The 21,409-nt window shown below is 42.9% G+C and overlaps 1 protein-coding gene across 4 annotated transcripts in view; it reads right to left on the bottom strand.

The window, feature by feature from the left end:
* The window catches only part of SCUBE2 (signal peptide, CUB domain and EGF like domain containing 2), a 42,943-nt gene extending 22,011 nt beyond the window's left edge, over window positions 1-20,932 (bottom strand). The window contains exons 1-11 of one of the 4 annotated variants that reach the window (XM_061462958.1): window positions 20,392-20,932; window positions 19,963-20,329; window positions 17,271-17,393; window positions 16,693-16,818; window positions 13,407-13,541; window positions 6,538-6,663; window positions 6,023-6,139; window positions 5,027-5,116; window positions 3,212-3,328; window positions 2,127-2,249; window positions 160-276 (exon numbers count right to left, since the gene is read on the bottom strand). In XM_061462958.1, the coding sequence (XP_061318942.1) occupies window positions 160-276; window positions 2,127-2,249; window positions 3,212-3,328; window positions 5,027-5,116; window positions 6,023-6,139; window positions 6,538-6,663; window positions 13,407-13,541; window positions 16,693-16,818; window positions 17,271-17,313 (994 nt within the window). In that variant the 5' untranslated portion in view covers window positions 17,314-17,393; window positions 19,963-20,329; window positions 20,392-20,932. Of the gene's footprint in view, window positions 1-159; window positions 277-2,126; window positions 2,250-3,211; window positions 3,329-5,026; window positions 5,117-6,022; window positions 6,140-6,537; window positions 6,664-13,406; window positions 13,542-14,178; window positions 14,318-16,692; window positions 16,819-17,270; window positions 17,394-17,890; window positions 18,496-19,962; window positions 20,330-20,391 lie in introns of those variants that run through there. The other 3 variants (XM_061462960.1, XM_061462957.1, XM_061462959.1) reach the window with 3 other exon arrangements.
* Window positions 20,933-21,409: the final 477 nt, after the last annotated feature.

The raw sequence follows: 21,409 nt of genomic DNA, 5'->3' as shown, positions 1-21,409 counted from the left end.
TGAGCAGGATTAGTTTCTACTTTTGACGTGCCTCCTTATCACAGCAGAGAGTAAAATTTATTCTGTCCACCTATGGCATACACATAGGCTTGTGTCTTGCACAGACACTAATTAGACCTGTGGCAACAGCATGGCATGTAGTGTCTTTTTATAACTCACCTCCACAATGTGTAAAGCCATAGAGAGCATATCCTTTGTTACAAGTACACTCAAAGGTGCCTGGATGATTGATGCACGTGTGGTCACATGTCCGTTCAAAAGAGCATTCATCAATGTCTGCAAGTGTTAAAGGAATACATCAGTATCTTTCCGCCTAACAAGGGAGCACTGATGAGCTAACAAAGTTCAACACAGATTTATCTAAACTAAGCAAAAAACTAAGCAAATTATTTTAAAGCAAAGGATGTAATGAATGACAGCTTTTAAAAGAACAGGTAGTTTGCGGAACAAGATTTTTCTTGGCAAGCATAAAATCTGCTGCTACATTTTTAGAATTCTGTTTAAAAACAATTATTTCTATTCTACAGGAGAAAAAAAAAATGCTGACAGAACTTTTATTTCATTAACAGAAATTCTACCTTAGATCTGCAGAAACAGATTTACAGAAGAAAGTATTGTCTTTGTTTTTTCACAATAAATGAAAGCAAAGGTCACATTTTTAACTCTATGTGAACATGCAATGCCTGATTTAAGCCTGCTGAAAATCACCATGTTCTCCAAGATTCACCTGAAGACAGATGACTGGAATAATTTGTTGAATTTTTCCACAGATCCATTATACTGTATATTTAGACTTTAATGTCTGTCTCTAAAGGCTGCCAAGATACCTGTTTTCTCCAGTGGCAGTTTTCCTTGGCATTATAATCACTTTGCACACATCGTTGTAAAGCATAGTTACTACAATAGCCTAATCATGATCTTGGTGAATTGAACGGTAAAGTGGTCAAATTCCCATCACTCTGAAGCCCTAAGTATCTATTATACCATCAAAAGCACCTAAAACTTCTGTGTTAGGACATTATGCATGACATGTAAAAATTTTGTAAGATGCACAAAAGTTCCCATCAGCATGACTGACACATTATATCATTATTTTTTCTTGGGCTTTGGCATGCTTCAAGATACCACTTTTGAAACAATCTAGGGAAGTGACAGTGACAAAAGGGAGATGTAAATCTTAAAAATACATTCATAAAAAGATTCCATTAAAAACAAAATAAACAAACAAACATACAACAACACCAATGAAAAACTATCTTAAATATGTTGTGGTTTTATAGTAAGTTTGTTCCGTAAAATTGTTGTTCTTTGTCTGATTCTGAAAGGATAAGAATGCATCAAAAACCCAGGTGAAAACTATCTTCTGTTGGTCAGTTTAGCTTTCTGAAATTCATCATTAATGTCAGTGGGTTGTCTAGGAAATGGAATTATTCACCTTCCAACCTGGCTTTACATTGTTTCATACTGTAGCTTTTCCAAAACTACGAACCACTCTGATCTTTACATTTTAATGTATTTAAGCAGCTTAAACAGGATTGCTAAATCTATATTTACAAACCATTATACAGAAAAGCAAACATGCTTTGCAAGTCTCACAGAAAAATACATGTCAACCTAAAAATCAAATGTTCTATGTTTTAGGGAATAGCAATTTCAGTGTGTCTACAGGCCTATAATTTCATAGATCACATAATGTCTTTTTTTCTTTATATAATGAATTCATGGCATCTAAATGTCTCATTAAGAAAAAATAATTTCACTGCAATTATAAACTAGTCAGTAAGATGGACAGAGAGATATTGCCTATTTTTTCCCTGTAAATTACTTGAAAATCATTAATAGAAGAGAGGGAGCATTATCCTCATAAAAATCTTTTTAATATGATACTATTTCTGTTGCTTCCAGATAATAGTTCACTGTGCCATTAAACATACCTCCTACAATAGTATCAAGCCAACTGTATGTATTAACTCAACAGCTGTTCTGAAAAGAAAACAAAACAAAACAAGAAAACCCAAAACTGAGGCATGGAAATTATTCTGGAGTCCATCATCACTTCATCATTGTAGTAGATGTCCAAGCCACACTGATTTGTTCTACTTCTATTGCTACTCCAGTGCACATACCTTGACAAGACTTCTCATCTGTTAACAATTTAAATCCTTTTCTGCAGCTGCAATCAAAACTGCCAACAGTGTTTTTACAGAAGTGATCACAGCCTCCATTATTGGACTGGCATTCATCAATATCTGTAACAAAAAAAAAGTGCTTCAGCAAATAAACATACTACATCCAACATACTTCCACTGCCGGATCCAGAACACAGACAAATCCAATTGGTTAATGAAGCCCAGAAACAAAATCTAGTGAACTATTACAAATTTTAAGGATGATCAGATCCAGCTCTTATGAACGATCTGGCTCATTCAGCCCCATGACAGCGTTACTTGCTTTCATTTAACATATTGCTGTCAATTACACTTGGGTGCATGTATTTGCAAAAGATAATTTCCCTAAGTTATGCTTGGAAATATTTTTACTTAAATCTTCTCTAACAGGTTTTAGCTTTTTAAACATTCTCTCCATTTCCTCTCCCTAATCCCTGCAGAAATCTCAGACAGAGGAAACTTCCTGAGCTACCCCATCCTTTTCATGCCAACATTAGAATGAGTTCTTTAATATTAATTGACTCAGGCATGTGGATTCCATCATTTTTTTGCCTGCAGAACAGTCTTAATATCTAATTACTGGAAAATGTATTCTAATATACAACCTAAATGTCCATTTGCTTCTTTCCAGTACTCTCACCAGAGCTGCTTGGGCCAGTACGAGTAATTCTATTCACATATCCCTATTTACACACTGATATTTACTTCTAAACTGTTCTGATGCCCAGCTGACTGCAGTTAAAATAGCAGTTTATTGAACTAATGCCTGTAAGAACAGACATGCCTACCTCCCCCAGTAAAGACCTCTACTTTACCACAGACCTGTATTACCTCCTACTGTGAAAAATGAGGCCAGCTTGGCAGGAGGGGTGAAAGTGGTGAGGTGGTGTGATGCACCTGACACAATGGAAACTGTGCATCTACCCCTGGCTGCATCCTTTCTTAGGTCAGATTACACATACTGACTTGGATTACCTGCATTTGAAGATGAATACCTTATGATAAGGTGTTGGTATGTATGTGCCCACCAGCATAAAACTCACCTTTACATGTCTTCCCATCAAACTGGAGTGTGAACCCAACAGGACAGCTGCAGTGAACTCCGGTAGATGTATCTTTACATGTACGATCACAGCCACCATTATTTACTGCACACGTTTCTAGCCAACAACATAAAGCTGAAGTTTGCTCAAGGATATTATAATGGCAACAAGAAACATCATGTGATAGAAGGCATGGTTCCAAGCACACTGCTATTCAACTACATTTAGCCTAGTATACATGAGCAGCTACTAAATACATGTGTTGGCAAAATCCCTGCCTCAGCTACATCCATGTTTTTTGCAGACTCTACAAACTGAAATATTGTCTCTGAACATTCTCATCTTCAAACATAAATCCCCACTCCTCAGTGATTCATCTGTTCCTGTCAGTCTGACTCCTTAGGCCCACACTCAATCCCAGCTGAAACTCTGCACATTTCCCACCAACGCTCAGATACCCGATTACACTCAGCCCTACTAAACCAGTTCTCTTAAATCATTTCCAACACACCTTCACATGCTATCTGTGTTCCCAGTTATGGTGGATTACACCTACACTGAGCGATCCTCCTGCCTTCTCAGCCAGATGCCATCTCAACCTCATGCTCCTTTAACTACCCCTATGCAAACCACGTATAAATCTCACCAAACCTTCTGAACACCCCTTAGATACAGTTCCTTCACATCCAGCTAAATAGAAATAACTCACTCTTTGGCATTCATCTTCTTGTAGTCAGTCTAACCACCATAGCCAGTCTAACAGCCTTTCCACTGGCTATCCAAATGCAATTTTATCCAGCACATACTGATCCAGAGAGATGCAAAGATCATTTTTTCCATCTGCTTTTTGAACTCCTCTCTTTCTAGCTCTGTCTCCATGTTTTCTGCAGCATCAGCGTATGTTATTTATTCTCAGGTTTTGAGATCTTTACTGGTTCATTTCCCCCCAGTCTCCCACCTCACATTCAATGCTGCGAGGTTGTGCCTAACTTGCAAGTGAAGACAGAGTGACTCTTTTTCCTTCCCCTTTCCACAGAAACATATTGCTGTGGGTTGGTTGGTTGTTTTTTTTATGTTTGGTTGGTTGGTTTCGTGAGGATTTTGGTTTTGTTTTTTAAATGAGGCTCTTAATTTATATGTCTAAATATGGATTCAGGAGCTCAGAGCCCTATACTTCTGGTAGTTTCTTCCTCAGCCTCCATGTTCCAGTGCACTTCTGTGCAAATGACAGTAAGCATGGTAAATCACCCTGACTGCCTGGAGTAAGGGCTTCTGAGAGGTGGACATCCACTGACTCAGCTGCCCTGAGACCACAGTGATTGCTTCCCATGCCAGTGCCTTCCCAGTAGTGACAGAGTCTCAGGCTGGCATTCTGGGCCAGATGCAAACACCTCTAGGAAGAATAAGATGTGCTTGCATCCTAACATGTCTTTCTAGACCCACCACTGTGCCCAATTGTATTCCAAGCAGAAGTGTATTTTCAATTGAAAATAAGCAGGTAAAACAGTGTTTCCTCCACAATCACACTAAACCTGTGGCACAGAGGGATTGTACTGCATTCCCATGATGAATTAGAACCATGGAAATATATGCTACTTCAAGAGCAACTTCCTAACACCTCCTACTGAATGCCACAAATAACGTACTTAGGTTTTTATACATTATGTAATAATATTATTTCCTTAAAACGGACTGGCACATCTCAGGCAGAATTCAGCTAAGAGCTATGATGGTTACAGTAAAAAAAGCCCCAACAATTCTTCAATCTAAAAGGTTTCAGGAAATAGCAAAATCATTTTGGATAAGCACTTTTACCCATAAGCAACCGTCGCTTCACCCTCTTGTCCACATCAGCTCCTGCTGTAGTGTTTCCCTCAGAAATTTCAACAGCAGTCTCTTCCCTCTCTGTAATGAACATGAAAAAAGCAAATGAGTAAAGGTGCCCAGACCAGAGGCCCCACCTGATATTCAATATGTACACACATGCAATCAGCTGCATCACATGCTGAATTATCACAGATTGTCAGAACAGACTAGGCAGAAATAATTTTTTTTTAAATAAAGTAATAATGAAAATCATGTCAACCCTTCAGTCGAAACCATGAGAATACTTCTCTTCTGTGCTTTTGTTGCTTCCTTACAACTGATGTTTGTTTCAGGAATCTCAACAAAGCAGATGAAGTGCTACGGATGTAGTGAACAGCAACAAGATGAAAGAACTAATTGAACTGTCATAAACTGCTCAGTTAAGAGCACGTTGTCCTCATCTATCATGGACTAATAGAAGGACCAACCAGTCATGCCTGAGCATTTCAGTGATTTCAGTCAACAGGCAACAAACTCTTCCAGAGACTGGAATATAAATCTTAAGTGAGTTTTATATAAATCTTAAGTCGTTTTTTTTCTCGATAACTGCCTTGCAAAAACTGTACTTCAATTTACTCCTGAGTTCTGGTTTTAACAGATATACATCTTGGTTACACTCTCTGGCTCATGCTATACAAGAAACTGAACCTAAAATATCCTGAAGAGAAGGGGGAATCTTCTTTGGCTAGTGACAAGCCTTGTGCTTCAGAGGGACCCATGGTAATTACAGGCTGCGGTAATATTAGGTAGCTACTTATGCAGGGAAGTAATAGTTGCCAGGACCCAACCAGTTCTCTCATGCATTAGCAGTTTTATGAGTTTTAGATTCCTTGATACTTTCTAGCCATACTATTATGAGGAGCATTAATCATGGACATACAGCAACACCACACCAGTTAGAGCTGGTCATCAACAGAAGACTACCTCTCCCCACCATATACTGACCCAAGCAGGTTTTCCCATCTACATGCATGATGTACTTGGGGTGACATCCACAAATAGGCCCATTATCTGCATCATCACATGTATGTTGACAGCCACCATTTCCATGATTACATGTTACTAGGAAGAAAATATATGTTACATCTCACAAGTACTTCCAGCATCTTTGAAAGACAGTGTGCAATTTTTGTCTCCATTTGACTATCCAAGACACCTCTAACGTGCCGCCTTCCTGAAGACTTAAACACTGCAGAGCTCTCTTGCAGAGCCAAACTTCCTGTCATTATGAATGATGGTGCAATTCTCAAACTACAACCAATAGATTGTAGCAACCAATAGACTGGTGTGATAGTGTCCAGTAAAGCCACTGATTTTAGTTCAATTCAAATGCACACATTTTAGGCATGTCATGACAGTTTAGCAATACCATACCAATATCACTGCAAACAGAACACTATTTTGGGGGGGCTTTGTTTTTTTTTTTTAAAAACCATAAGCATATGCAGAATGTTGCATACAAATGCAGCTCCTCTGGTTCTTGGACAGCTCAAATCCTGGTCGGCATTCACAGGCAACTCCTCCTTTGGGCGTTTCTCTGCAGATGTGGGCACAGCCATGATCTTTATTCATGCAGCTCATACCTTCTGCAAAACAGGACAAGTGCAGGAGCATCAGCATCCTCATCATCCCTGTGTGCAGGCAACAGTCACATAAAGTCATAGAATCATAGAATAGTTAAGGTTGGAAAGGACCTTAAGATCACCTAGTTCCAACCACTCTGCCATGGGCAGGGACACCTCACACTAAACCATGTCACCCAAGCCTCTGTCCAACCTGGCCTTGAACACTGCCAGGGATGGAGCATTCACAGCCTCCCTGGGCAACCCATTCCAGTGCCTCAGCACCTCACAGTAAAGAATTTCTTCCTTATATTCAATCTAAACTTCCCCTGTTTAAGTTTTAACCCATTACCCCTTGTCCTATCACTACAGTCCCTAATGAAGAGTCCCTCCCCAGCATCCCTATAGCCCCCCTTCAGATACTGGAAGGCTGCTAGGAGGTCTCCACACAGCCTTCTCTTCTCCAGGCTGAACAGCCCCAACTTCCTCAGCCTGTCTTCATACAGGAGGTGCTCCAGTCCCCTGATCATCCTCGTGGCCCTCCTCTGGACCTGTTCCAACAGTTCCATGTCCTTTTTATGTTGAGGACACCAGAACTGCACGCAATACTCCAGGTGAGGTCTCACAAGAGCAGAGCAGAGGGGCAGGATCACCTCCTTTGACCTGCTGGTCACGCTCCTTTTGATGCAGCCCAGGATACGGTTGGCTTTCTGGGCTACGAGCGCACACTGAAGCCGGCTCATATTCAGTTTCTCATTGACCAACACCCCCAAGTCGTTCTCTGCAGGGCTGCTCTGAATCTCTTCTCTGCCCAACCTGTAGCTGTGCCTGGGATTGCTCCGACCCAGGTGCAGGACCTTGCACTTCTCATGGTTAAACTTCATCAGGTTGGCATCTGCCCACCTCACAAGTGTGTCGAGGTCCCTCTGGATGGCATTCCTTCCCTCCAGCATATCAACCGAACCACACAGCTTGGTGTCATCGGCAAACTTGCTAAGCGCGCACTCAATCCCACTGTCCATGTCACCAGCAAAGATGCTGAACAAGACCAGCCTCAACACCGATCCCTGAGGGACACCACTTGTTACTGGTCTCCAGCTGGACATTGAGCCATTGACCACAACTCTTTGTGTGCAGCCGTCCAGCCAGTTCTTTATCCACCGAGTGGTCCATCCATCAAATTGATGTCGCTCCAATTTAGAGACAAGGATGTCATGTGGGACAGTGTCGAATGCTTTGCACAAGTCCAGGTAGATGACATCAACTGCTCTACCCCTGTCCATCAGTTCTGTAGCCCCATCATTGAAGGCCACCAAATTGATCAGGCAGGATTTCCCCTTAGTGAAGCCATGCTGGCTGTCACCAAGCACCTTGTTGATTTTCATGTGCCTTAGCATGCCCTCCAGGAGAATCTGCTCCAAGATTTTGCCAGGCACAGAGGTGAATTCAGCTGAATACACACACAGGCAACAGCCTGCTACATGTGGGAACACTACAGTGTTAGGACAAGAAGTATAAGCTTACAAGAAAGGAAAGGCAGGAAGTCCAGTCCTGCAAAACCAATGGCTCCAAGATTTCTTCATCTGTGATCTTCTGTGCCCATATTCTTTGACTGCGAAGTGAAAAAGCAACATCCCTAGATCTGTACAGCATCTGCATTCTCATCCAATGCTCTCACTCTATACCAGTGATTGTAAAAACTCCTCATATCTTTTATAAAAACTGCAAGGTGGCTGATACCTGCAAAATCAAAGCCTTAAGTGAAGCTCTTATTTCTCTGCTTAAAAGAGCAGCCACGAGACACAGGAATGCCTAGGCTAACAGTCACAGAGTCATTCCTATTTCAATTACTGGTGTATGAAGCAGATTCCCAAAGTCATAACCTACCTCAGCAGTGACCAAGTAGAGACCAGGCAGATATACAGATTGCACATATGTTGTATGTCGATTCTCTTTTCTGATTACCATTTCGTTTTCAATTTTTTTCTGATTTCAATAAATACCTCCCAAAATAACCCCACTGGGGTTTATCACAGCATTCTGTATGTCTACCTTCCCAGCTGGACAGAATTTAGTGCCAGTGCCTGTTTTAATCAAATGAAAAAGCAACATTACACTAGTGACTTCCTTCCTTTTGGTGCACCTCCTAAAAACAATATGTCCATTTTGGTTTCTGACAGTTACGAGCTGTTCATGTACCAGCACTCAATGCCTGCCAAAGTGTCTGGTCTAGTCTTTGCAAAAAGTTGAAGTCAATTAAATAGGAAGGAATTGTTGCTGAAATTATTGCAAAAACTTCTTTTACTTCGTATTGGCAAGATGGTGACACAATTTGTACACACACAACTTAAAACTATACAGCAGCTGGGTGGATTATAATTGGGATCATTAAGCCAAACTACAAGAACAGCTTTTCTTCTAACAATATACCAAAGGTTTTTGCTGTAGTATTCCACAGTGCCACAAAATTGGGAGAGAGGGCAACTGAATGCTCTCCTCAGTTTTACAGGAAACACACCATTGTCATCAAATTTTCTGTCTTGGGCTCTTATAAGACATATTACACCAAAATCTCTTCCTCCTTGGTGAGAATACTTCATGTGAGAAGACCAAGTAAAGCACACTTTGGCTGCAAGGGCTTATCCCACATTACCACAGTGAACTTCTCCTGAGTTGAGCAGATGTACAATCAGAGAGAATGAGAAGGTGACTGTGTTGCTAAAAAGGGATTGTTTGAACAATTCCACATCCTAGATATTTTTTAAACTTACACAAGCCCTTTTCACAGTCTTATTACTCAGTGAAACAAAAACTCTGTATTGGCAAGCAGAGCTCAGCTCGTCACCACTATTCCACTACACTTCAGTTAGGTCCTTGCTCTATACAGGGCCAGTCTTGCCATCTGAAGCACAAGCTACAGTACCCTTTCTCTATTAAGACAGCTTTAAGCAACAAAACAATGGATATTGCAGATCCTAGGTTACTTTGCTGTAATGGCTTTTTGATTCCTTTCCCACAGTGAAGACTTTGTAGAAGTCTAACAAGACAATGACACTTCAAATCCTGAAGCACACAGCCACAGCTCAAAGAGCCCACATGAAAGCTGTGATCCATTATTGTGCTGTCAGTCAAGGAACAAGACAACCTATGAGGCCATAAATTAGCTTCATTAACTCTAGTGTTTTTGTGACATTTCTGTTCTTAAGCATGCAGTGTGATTTGGTCTGTTAGCTCACAGGTCTTAGAAAGCATTAACAGAATTATCTGCCTGGTTTCTGTTAATAAAGTTCTTCTTTTGTCTCTATTGAGCTACCAAAGGGGAAACTGCTCAAGCAGGTACTTTGGTAAAGTTCACTGACATCAGACAAATGGCTTAAATGCTCAGTTTTGGATTCTCCATTCTAAGTGAGCAGAATTCAATCAGGTCTCCCAGAGAAAGCTAAAACTGCACTTCCCAAACCTGGGCACATTTTAATAACAAAGTACCCATTGTGTAACAAGGTACATGAACAAACCCACCAAAATTTAGCTGACCCAAAAGACAGCATTTCATAGAAGACACATAGTAAATATAGCGTTTACTATGAAGCTGCTGCTTGTTTCCAAATGTGGTAGATTTCTCCTCAGCCCCATTTTATACGGTTGTATATAAGAAATGTCTGTAAAACTACAAATGTTGTGTGACTGTAAACTCCTTCACGGATACAAAGTCTCCCAGGTCACACTGTTCCAGAGCTGTTGCAATGGCAGATTGTGGTCCAGAACCAAAGCCCAAGCAAATGTTGGTCAAATCCCACCACATGCTTCTCAGACACACAGTTTCGCTTGCAGGAGAGACTGCCCTACTGGTGCACAAGTGTCTAGGATGAGTCTCTTGGTCACCACACACAGCCAAGAGAGCCAAACCCAGTGCCTGCCTAGCCTAGTGGACTCCAAGCCATTCCTGATGGCTAGACTTTCATGAAATTACCCAGCAAGCTTCAGTGAGATCTGAGCACTTTCATCACTGGCAAGACAAAAGCAAAAAGCCAGCACAGTATTTCCCCATCAGGTCACATTAATCTCTGTGTTTAAATTTTTTTACACAGAAGACTAGGGACATGACCACCAACCTGCTAAGAACATTAAGGCTCCACTTAGGGCACATTCAAACAGGTGCTCAATAGAACAGAGGGAGAGGATGCAATTCTAAGGAGCAATACCAGAGATTCTCAGAGTCACCCTCTGATAGACAAATGGTGAGAAGCATTTGTCAGCAGAACAGCCAGCAGAACAGGACATCCCAAGAGCACTTTAGTCTTTTTTAATGCTTTGTACACCCTTGTATTAAGGCAACTTTTTCTAAAAGTTTGCTGGTTGCCTGACTGTTCTCCACAGCCAGGAGGGCTCTAAGAGCAGTAGCTAAGACGGTCTCCTGTGTACAAGCTTTCAGTCCACACAGTGATTTCAAATGTGACTATCAACATGCACATCCGGTTCACTACCATTGATTCAGTCCAACAGTAGATAACTATGACTGTGAAATACCACAAGGAAGAGTAGCAAGCTTTGTTGACCGATAGCAACAGCAACCACAAGATGTACTACATATTTACTTGGGAAAAACTGTTTTTCTTCAAATTTTTGTATTCTCTAATAAGGAGCAAGTTAAAAACAGAAACGCTACAAGTGCATGGCTGCCCTGCCAACTACTATAACAGTCTCCCAGAGTAAATCCATTCTTCCACACACAGGTGAAGAAGAGCTCATTCAGAGCAGTCAGTCAAGAAAAAAAATAGGATTGTGCACAACGTCCCAAGATACTCTGAGTTCCTGTGGTTTAAGGAGGGGGTTAGGCAGAACCATTCAGCCCTCTCAGAACTGCACTGTGCTTCAGATCAACACTGTCACATCAGATGAAAAATCAGCTTTAATTATCAAACTCTCCTCTAAATAGCTATCTGACCATGAATCCCATGTCACAGCAGGTGACAGGGAACCCAGAAAATACTTGCAGATAAACTTGGAAAGGTAGATAACTCTTAGTTACCCTGGTCATACACTAGGAGGAATACAACAGCTTCAAGCCCCTCTATTTTTCCTATTTCAAGTCCATTTCACTCTTTTTCTGAGTATGTAAAGTATTGCAGACCACTAGAAAGGTCTCTCAAGAACTATTGTATGCACTCTCTTAACTGGGCTGGGAGACAGGGAAGGAAATACTACCTCACATTACAAATAAGAAGCAAAACTGAATAGATGGTCTAGACAGTAGGTGCCAAACACCGTTTCAATCAATGTTGAGAGGTCTCAAAAGAGAACTAATAAAGTATACACACTGAGAGATGCATACACAAGGCAGAGAACAGAAGACCTAGCAACAAGCAGAAAAGCAGAGAACAATGTGAGGGGAAAGATGAAGCAATGAGATTTGGCTTACAACAGACCTGCCCACCCAACGAAAAAAAAGTGGGGAATCCCATGGATTGTTCACAGAAATGGCAGGGAGGCAGGAGGTAAACAGTCACAGCATAACCTGAAAAATTTCCAAAGGTACAATTTAGGGAACAACTCTTAATGACAGTAAATGCTGCTGCTGTTAGTTCTGGAGAGTAGAACGTATGCAAGTAAGAATAAACAGTTGGAGGATTTTCCTCTCTTGGTATTGGACAAGACAAGAAGTGGAAGCTACTGATTTTCATCCTTAGATTCATAATCCATGCACACACACACACATCACTGATAGCAAGGCAACATGAAGGGAGATGTCTTGCCCCACCCCTGCAGCCTTACTGCTTGTCCCCACTCCTGGCTCAGCTCCTGCTGTGGCAAGCTGAGCAATGGCCTGAGAAACCACCATGCATCAGCAGACCCCTGCGATACCAAGCCCAATACAGAGTAGCTGAGAATACAAATTCTTAATTCAAACAAAAGATCAATTCAGCTATAAAGCCGATGACAGCCACCTCAGTGCACTCATCAGTGATGGCCATATATATCTGTAAATGTTGATCTTTTCACTATGGGGATTTTTTTAAGTAGGGTTTGTTTATTCATTCTCAGATTCCTCTTACAGTCATGCCAACGATAAGCCATAGATTAAAGAAAGCTTTACAGTTTAAAATACTTCTTGGTAAGAGATTCCCTGTACAGTTCAATGGACAACTCCGTGATCTGAGCAACCACTTTAAAGTATTCCCCAAGGGCATCCAAAATAATTTTGTTCAATCTGAAGTTTAATTAGATATCCAAGGCTCTCTGATCTCTCAAAGGTTACTTCATAAAGGTTTCACTCAAAACAAAGAATGTGATTTGAATACCTTTGGGTCTGACAAACAATAAATCCCTTAGCTGAAATCTAAACACTGTACAGGGAACCTAAAAGGTACCTGCAGGTAATGCAGGTATTGCTCTGTAACTAAGTAAAGGCATTGGAAGTGGTCAGAACTCACTGGCCTTCAATTTGTCGCCATTCCCTGGATCAGGAAACAGCTTAGCTGCACAACAGAGCATAAAGTACACTGGAAGTAGAGCAGTACAGCCTTTAACAAAACACAGCACTGCAGACATACAGGTTAGGATCAAAGGGGCAGAAGGGATGTAAAGAGTCTTCAAAGTCACTTAGAAGATTCTGACATACTCTTCCTTTTAAAAGGAGTTGAGACTTCAAGACCCTTCACAGCTTTGAAAAACTCAACCTAAAAATATTTTTAAAGATGCTTTAGAGATTTTGCAGTTAGCTTCTGTCCAAAACGCCTGCTTGGTGCCTGAAGGGAAGCAGCCAGTACCTTCTGAGCGGTGGATGCACGTGTGCTGGTTATCACTTAGAAAGAACCCTTCCTTACAGCGACATTCGTAGCTCCCCACAGTGTTGACACAAATATGTTGACAACCACCATTGTTGTACATGCATTCATCTGTATCTGAAAAAAAAAAAAAAAAAGAGATATCAGCTTTGTACTAACACCACTACACTCATATTGGCAGCAGCCACTCAATATACAGTACAGATAGACATCGACTCAGCACATAACCACCCAGGTAGCTTACACACCCCAGGCTAGCTGTTGATGTTCTGCTGTCACCCTTGGGAAAGTGTATTTTTGCTGCTGCTCTTTCCCTGCTCACAGTTTCCCCCATCAATCACAGGGCTTCCAAGAAATGCTGGCAAACTAACCAGAGCCACTGGTTACAACAAAGTACCCTCAGTGGATTCAGAAACAGGGCTCCATACCACCTATGTGAACATACTCTGTCTCTCAGTGCAGCTGTTTAGTACTACCACTCAGCAGCCTAGCATATTTACATCTAGATTGATCATCCATATGTGGTTCTGTCTTTAGTGGGATGCATCCAAACACGATCAAGCTATAAAAGGTGTTTTTACAGAAAGCTCCCCATTCTGAAGCAAAAGCAAAAGCAAACCTCAAAATAAGTTTAGCTTAAAACCTATTTTCGCTCCTTATTTTCACGCTAGGTAGAATTCATACATCATATCTGTTCTAATGCTCAGATTGATAATAAATCCTCCTCCCTCAGCTCTAGATCATCACCACTTACCATCCAGGCTGCTGCTGTGTTGCCTGACTGCAGTCAAAGACAACAGCAGAAGTTTTAGTTTTAATGTTGATTTTGCAACATGCAGAGCTTCAGCAATCCTAGAGAATATAGAAGGAGGGCTCTGCTTTCAAGACAACCAAGAGAAACAAAAAGTAGCAAAACTTTAGCTAAGCCTCTGAACAGGATGTTCAACTCAAATTCCAGTTGTCTGGAATTTTACCCCTTCATAAGCAATGAATTTTCCTACTGTAATTATCAGAAATGCCAATTTGAACAGGAAGTAAAAATGCTCAGACCCTTAAAAACCAGGACAAGACCTTGCTGAGGCAAAGCACTGGTCTCATTTGCAACTTTATATAGAACATCATGTTTGCTCCCTGTTCTGTTCATTGTTCCTGTGCTAATAGTACAATGTTTTTAATTTAACATTGTAGCATTTCTGGCATAAAACAGCTGTCTTTCTTAAAAATGAGAAAGAGGAAGGCTTTTAGTAAGCAGTATAATATAGTATTACAACAGATTAAATTTCTACTAAAGGCAATGAGTAAGCCAATTGGATGCAAAAGAATGTGACTTGCTGTAGCAAAAAGAGCGGCTGACATATCTCCATCACAAAGAAGCTGAATATTTTGGAGTTCTACAGTCATGTGAATGTGCAAACAATCATGAATAAACAGCCACCATGGGTCTTTAGTACCACAGATTTGAACTCCAGCAGATGTTTCTGTCATGCAGACCTTGGAAAGCTTTCAAAAAAAATCATCTCTTTCCAACAAGTAATTGTCTATTTGGCTTAAACCCAGGCACAGAGATGAGATCTTCAAAAATAAGGGTGAGAGGAGGGCAACCCTGGCTTGAGCAAAGTAAATAAACAGATTAAGAGAAGATGTGATCCAATTTGCTGCATACCAAAACATTTATTTAACATTTACATCACATCTCAAAATTGGCAGGTCAGTGGTAAAAACTTCATTGCATGTCAATGACATTTTATTTTATTCTTACAAGTCTGCCACGTAATGAGCTCCCTAGTAACAAAGCAGGTGGTCGATTTTGGTCAAAGATACATCTAGGTCTTACTGATCACAAACAAGTCAGCTGAAGTATGTTCTAGAGAGGCTACTGGATACAAAGAGAATACACCCTTTGGTGGCAGTATAAGAGGCAAGGGTTTCATTCATTCAGCCCTTCATGGTAACCTCACCTGAACTCCACCACATGTTTACACAAATGCACTAGAGAAATACAAGATGCCCTTCTTATTAAAGCACCAGCAGATATTTTGCTTCCCTCTCTCCATTCTTTAGTGAAATACTTGGAACTTAGTAACTTCATCTTCTCCTCCAGTTACACTGTAACAAAATCAATCTGTGGGCATGCACCAGATTCCCAGCAGGTAAAACCCCACACAATGCCAGCTGAATCCAGAGCTTTTCTGATTTGTTCCAGCATAAGATACAGCATAGGGGCGGTCTCATCTCCCACCTGATATGCCATACATTAGTGGGAAATAACTCCAGCTAGGCTGTGAGAGCAAGTTTCTCCCTGATTGACATGGGGATGGGAGCCTGTCCTGGTGCATCCACACCCAGTGCAGCAGAAAAGAAAAACAGAGGCATCTCTGAAAAAGTAAATGGCACAGGTACCACAGCATGGGGCAGAGCCACACAAGTTTACCCAGTGTGTGTCCTGGAAGCAGTATAGCTTCATCACCATGAGACTCTGTCCCAAGCATATATCACCAAGTCCATAGCACATGGCCAACAGGCTGGCAACTCATGCATTTCTGTACACTGCTTCATTGTGTGATGAAGGATAAAAATCACACAGTCTTGTTACCCATTTTTATAGATTTTTCACCTGCTGGCACACAAAAAGAAGTAAACTATCAAAGTCTTTGTGAGAGAACATGCGCATGCCAGGTCAAGGGAGCACTGCCAGGATTGAACATGTTTCCAGAGGTGCGTACTTTGCTTCATATTAACCACCTAGAGAAACTCCAAGCATTTGGCTTCGTCCCTCTGTACTTCAATGGCCTCTGTTATAGACAGCTACTGCACGCTCACAATTATCCTTTCCTTACAGCTTGCACGTATGTACTCAGACCCAGCAAGAATGAGAAATACACACATTACAAATGTAGGAGTGGGAAGATTTCGGAGCCCAGAAACACACCTGAGAACTTATCCTAAACTAACTTTAGAAAAGACAATGATAGCACATGCTCTTTTACATATACTCATTTAGCATAATAATAAATGGCACTTCACATATTTTAATCCAAAGCACTTCACAGAAATGTAGCACAATTATCTTCCTCATTTCCTCATCTACAGAGAAGAAAAGAGCCACACTGGGATGGTATATGGTACCTGGAATTCCTTAGTCCCACTTGTAACATTCTTTTCTAGCTGAGCCGATTCAGCCCAGCACATCACCATGCATTTCCCATGAATGCAGCTAAAGGGTTATGTTAGCATCCCCACTCACAATGGTCACAAACACACTTCTTACCCAGGCAGTTGTGGCCATCATGAGCCAACATAAAGCCATCATAGCAAGTACAGCGGTAATTTCCTGGAATGTTGAAACACTCGTGGACACAGCCTCCATTAAAGTCATTATCACATTCATCAATGTCTAAGGAATAAAGCAAAAGTCAATATGATGGATCATTGCTTGAATGGAATAGAGATGCAACTGTGTAAATATGAGCAGCAACTGCTGTCTGAAGTCATCATTGTCCTGTAAATAGACTATATTTAACAAATTACTTGCCAAATGTTTCTAAAAAGTGACAAAACATCCTCAGATTCCCATCTAGCTTTACCTTATACTTTTTAAGGCTGCTGGTTAAGGAACTAATTATTAGAATAAGGAACTAATTATTAGACCAAGTGATATTACTAGATGAAAAACCATGGAGTCTGTTAGCCTTTGATTTTGTAAACAAGTAGTAAATAGGGTGAAGAAACAACGACTATTTTGATTTCAAATCACGCTCCATATTCCAAAGCCATTATTTTTAATGGTTCTATCTTATCAATATCTCATGCTGACACAGGCAGAGCATATTGCTTGGCTCACTTTACCTTCACATTTCTTCCCCTCGCCAGTGTAACCCACTTTGCACATGCACTTGTACAGTTTCGGAGTGTTTTGACAAATAGCATCTGGGTGGCAGTCATCAAGCCCCACAGCACACTCATCCACATCTGTGGGAAGACAACAGATTCAGAAGAGATGTCAGAAGGTGGAGCACAGAGCACGGCTCCAGCACACATTGCTGATGAGGTGACATAAGGCTGAGCACCCGCTCAAGATGCAACCATGTATATTATATGTGAGTCGGGACAGAAATATGCAGAGACCATATCTGAACTTTAATTTGTATAAAGTTATACTTGCATACAGATGTATTTGTATACAATTCAGATAAGTTTGTGTTATGCTTTTGTACCCACCTATAAATACACCCAAAATACTGTATTATGGATTAGATTCTAAGTGAGATTTAGCTGACAGTTTTATAGAGATTCATTAGAGGCTGTTAATATTTCTGGTTAACAAAGAACAGCTATTGAAAAGCTCTTGAGCACATCCATGACATCACCCTCAGGAAGCCAAATCATTTTTAAACTAATAAAGGGAATTTACAGAAATGTACTTTGAAAATCACAGCCAACCACCAATATGTAAAAAACTGACTTACCATTAAACAGATGTGTAACTTATAGATAATACCAATGTTTTAAATACAAGAATAGTAGCTGGTGAGTAGCATTGCCAAATCACCTGGCCAGCCATCACAAAGCACAGCATACTGAAGCAAAATATCCAGGTGGAAACTTCAGAGGAGGGGAAATGAGGAGAAAGGGAAACACCAGCAGGAAGAAGTCCTGGAGACAGAGAAGTCTAGACAGAAGAAGAGGAATGAAAGTTACAGGCAGCAGAAGAGATCAGCAGAAGTTTTTCATACAGCAGAAGAGAATTCAAACACAGTAACAGGAAGATTTCCAGCAACTGGCTAAAAGGAAGAATTGCAGAGGCAGCACCCCATATTGGTACAAACTCCTAGAACAAGGGGATTAATTACAGGAGGGGACTATACTTAAACAGTCAACTTTTTATAGTGGGGTTCACCTTCTGAAGGGGAATTTCAACCAGCACCTCTCCCATTAACAATTATAGCATTCATCTCCTCCCTCCCCCCCCCCCAAGTCACAAAATATGCCTGTAGCTACTGCAGCAGCTGCCAACTGCAGAAAGTATTCACTTGGTTTTAACTACTAATGGCGTTTGGCAGCTGGAAACAAGGCAAAGAGCCAGTGCTTGAGCAGCACTGCTCTCCTGCCTCTCAGGTGCACATAGAACTGACAGCAGTGATGGGGTCCCCTGATACCACCACCAGAAAGCGAGGGGAACATGGGACAAAGAGGGCAGCAGAATCTGTGGAAAAGTCAAGCCTCTAAATTATGGCATGCAGTGAACTGAGGGAGCCAGATGCAAGGACGGGTGCAGGGAACAGCTGAGGCCTCCCTCGTAGGGATTCAGGTAGATGAGGCAGGAGGAAAGGATGGGTAGGGAAGGGAAGCCAGCGGGCAGAAAGAAGCATTAGCCACACGTGCTGGCTGCATGTCCCTGCCTCGAAAGCTCTCCCCTTCCCAGCCCCTGCTAGGGGAGCCCAGAAAACACACACGAAGGAGGGGGCTTCCTTCAAGGCCAGGACACAGAGACATCAACCAGATCCCACGCCAGCGGCGAAGTGGCCTTTTTGCTAGTTTATTTTTACACTAATCATCTGCGGTCTGCAGTGTGCAGGAAAGAACAGCAGCAAAAAAAAACCCCAGCATCAGCGCATACAGAAGTATGGGGAAAAGGGCTGGAAAAATAACCGGTAGGCACAGGGAAGGGGATTTCCTCTTGCAATGACAGTATCCTGAGCTGAAGAAAGACCCTGGAGAAGGGAGGCTGTGAGCAAACATCGCAGCCTTAAACTTGGCAGTAAGGACGGCCGCGGAGGAGGTTGCAGGAAGAATTACCGGCGTTATTCCTCGGCGGCCAAAGGCAGAGCGAGCCCTGGCACACGCACAGTTTACCTCCCCGCTACTCCGGCAAAGGCGACACGCTAACCGCCTGCCGTGCCCCCCGGGGTCACCGTGCTCCCGGGAACCGGCATCGGAAAGTCACCGCCGGTGCCTGCAGGGCCCTGCCGAGAGCGACCTCCCTCTCCGGTAACGGTCTGCGCTCGCCCCGCCAACGGCCGCACCTCACGCGGTAACAGCCACCTCTCGCCTGCGGCTCCCCTTCCCTTCGCCAACGGCGCCCCCCTCCCGCCCGCCCGGCCCGGCTCCCTGAGGGGACAGGGGGACACCCGCCCGCCGGCAGCGCCAGGTGCCCCGCGGGGAGCCGCTGTCCAGAGCTGAGGGCGGGCCGGCGGCGCGGCACTCACCGGGCAGGGGCAGGGCGGCCGGGGCGCCCGGCGTGGGCAGCAGCAGGAGCAGCAGCGGCAGCGCCCGCGCCCCCGCCGCGCTGCGGCGTCCGCCGGACCCCATCGATGGCGCTGCGGCGGCGGCTGCGCTGCGGCTGCTGCTGCTGCCGCCGCCGGGCGGGAGGAGGCGGCGGCGGCGGCGGCGGAGGGAGGTGTCTGACAGCGGGCGCGGGGCGGCGGGCAGCAGCGGCGAGGGCTGGGCGGGCCTCCCCACCCCGGGCCGGGGCGGCCGGTCCTCCCTGCCCGCCCCATCCCACATGAAAACCCTCCACCGACCGCAGCAGCGCACCCACCCTCGGCACCGGCGCTCAAACACCTGCACAGCACCCCAAACACAGATGTCCCGGGGAGCCCGGCGCTTCCCGAAGGTACATGAAATACCTCACACGCAGCCTGTTAGCGCCAGCGCAAGTGTATTTGAACGGGGGCTCCCCTTCCTGTAGCGGCCCGGAAGACAGTCTCTTTCTACTAGACAAGCCCATGCAAAGATACCCTGTGCCGGCATCCCGTCATAACCCATATATACATATATACACACACACACATACATATGCACACACTGCACACTCCAGCCTTGCTTGCTTTTCTTCACACACACAGTACTATAGTCTTTACTAAGTGATTACCCCCCACCGCAGCACATACATTCCCCTTCTCACACTGTACCCGCGTGAACCCACACCACATTGATGCCGGGAACTCTATCTGCGTATCAACATCACCAGCCCCAAGCCCCATCCCACCTCCTTTCCCAGCCAGGGATTTCCCACAGATGTCCTTCCTTTGGCAGGTGAAAGCAGCCTACCCATTATTCGCTGAAATCGTAAGTTGCTAAATGTTGTTTGAGCTTTCAGGGCACAAGCCAAAGCATGCAGTATTCTTTTCCACTTCTCCCTCCCATCCCCAGTTCACTGTCTTTTGTCTTTTGTTTCGTTCTGTGAGAAATACCAAGCTATTTCTAGTTGTAAGGGTGGTTTATACACATTAATAAATCTTCAGAATGAAACTTTCCCTCAGTCTTTGTCTTTGCTTCCTTAATGGTAGCTATAAATTACCACTTTCCTTTCTCACTGGAGCATCAGGCTTCATTGCGTTTGAAATGATCAAAGTTATTCTCTTTTAAAACCCAGTGAGAAACAGCCTATTGTATCTCCTAGACAGTTTCAGTCTTAGTCAAACTCATCTATAAACGCAGAAAGCTGCTCATTAAACACTCCAAGGATTCTCCAGCCCTGCACCATACCCCAGCCTCCCCTTACCAACAGAAAGTAATGAATGAATGAAGACTTTCCCAACAGTTTCCATGATCTCATGAATAAACAATCATACCTACAATTAGAATTTGCACATCCACACACCTCTCACACAGCAGTAGCAGTCACAGTGCCTCTGCAAACATCTTCCAGATGCACAGAGGAGCCATCTTCCACTGAGGCACACAACTACAAGCTACCTTACGGAAAAGCTGTTGGTATTTGAGGCATTTTCCAGTTGAGGTTCCTCAATGAACTAGATTAATATTAATTCAATTAAAATCAATCACAAGATCTGACAAAAAGCATAAAAATCTACATATGAAGAGTGTAGCAGAAAAAAAAAAAAACAGGAGGAAACACTGCAGAGCCATATATCCAAGCAACTGGAGATTTCTGAAACACCATAAAAGCAAAGCATCTTTCTTACTTCTGTAAACTCAAATATAAAGGGACACATAAATATTTGGGAATGCCTGAGTTAGAT

Source organism: Pezoporus flaviventris, unplaced genomic scaffold (assembly GCF_033815535.1).
Source record: "Pezoporus flaviventris isolate CSIRO_AGI_PZ_B2104156 unplaced genomic scaffold, CSIRO_AGI_Pfla_v1 ptg000036l, whole genome shotgun sequence".
NCBI classification, from domain to species: domain Eukaryota; kingdom Metazoa; phylum Chordata; class Aves; order Psittaciformes; family Psittacidae; genus Pezoporus; species Pezoporus flaviventris.
Note: the sequence above shows the minus strand (reverse complement) of the source record. Positions and strands in the feature narration are given on the sequence as shown.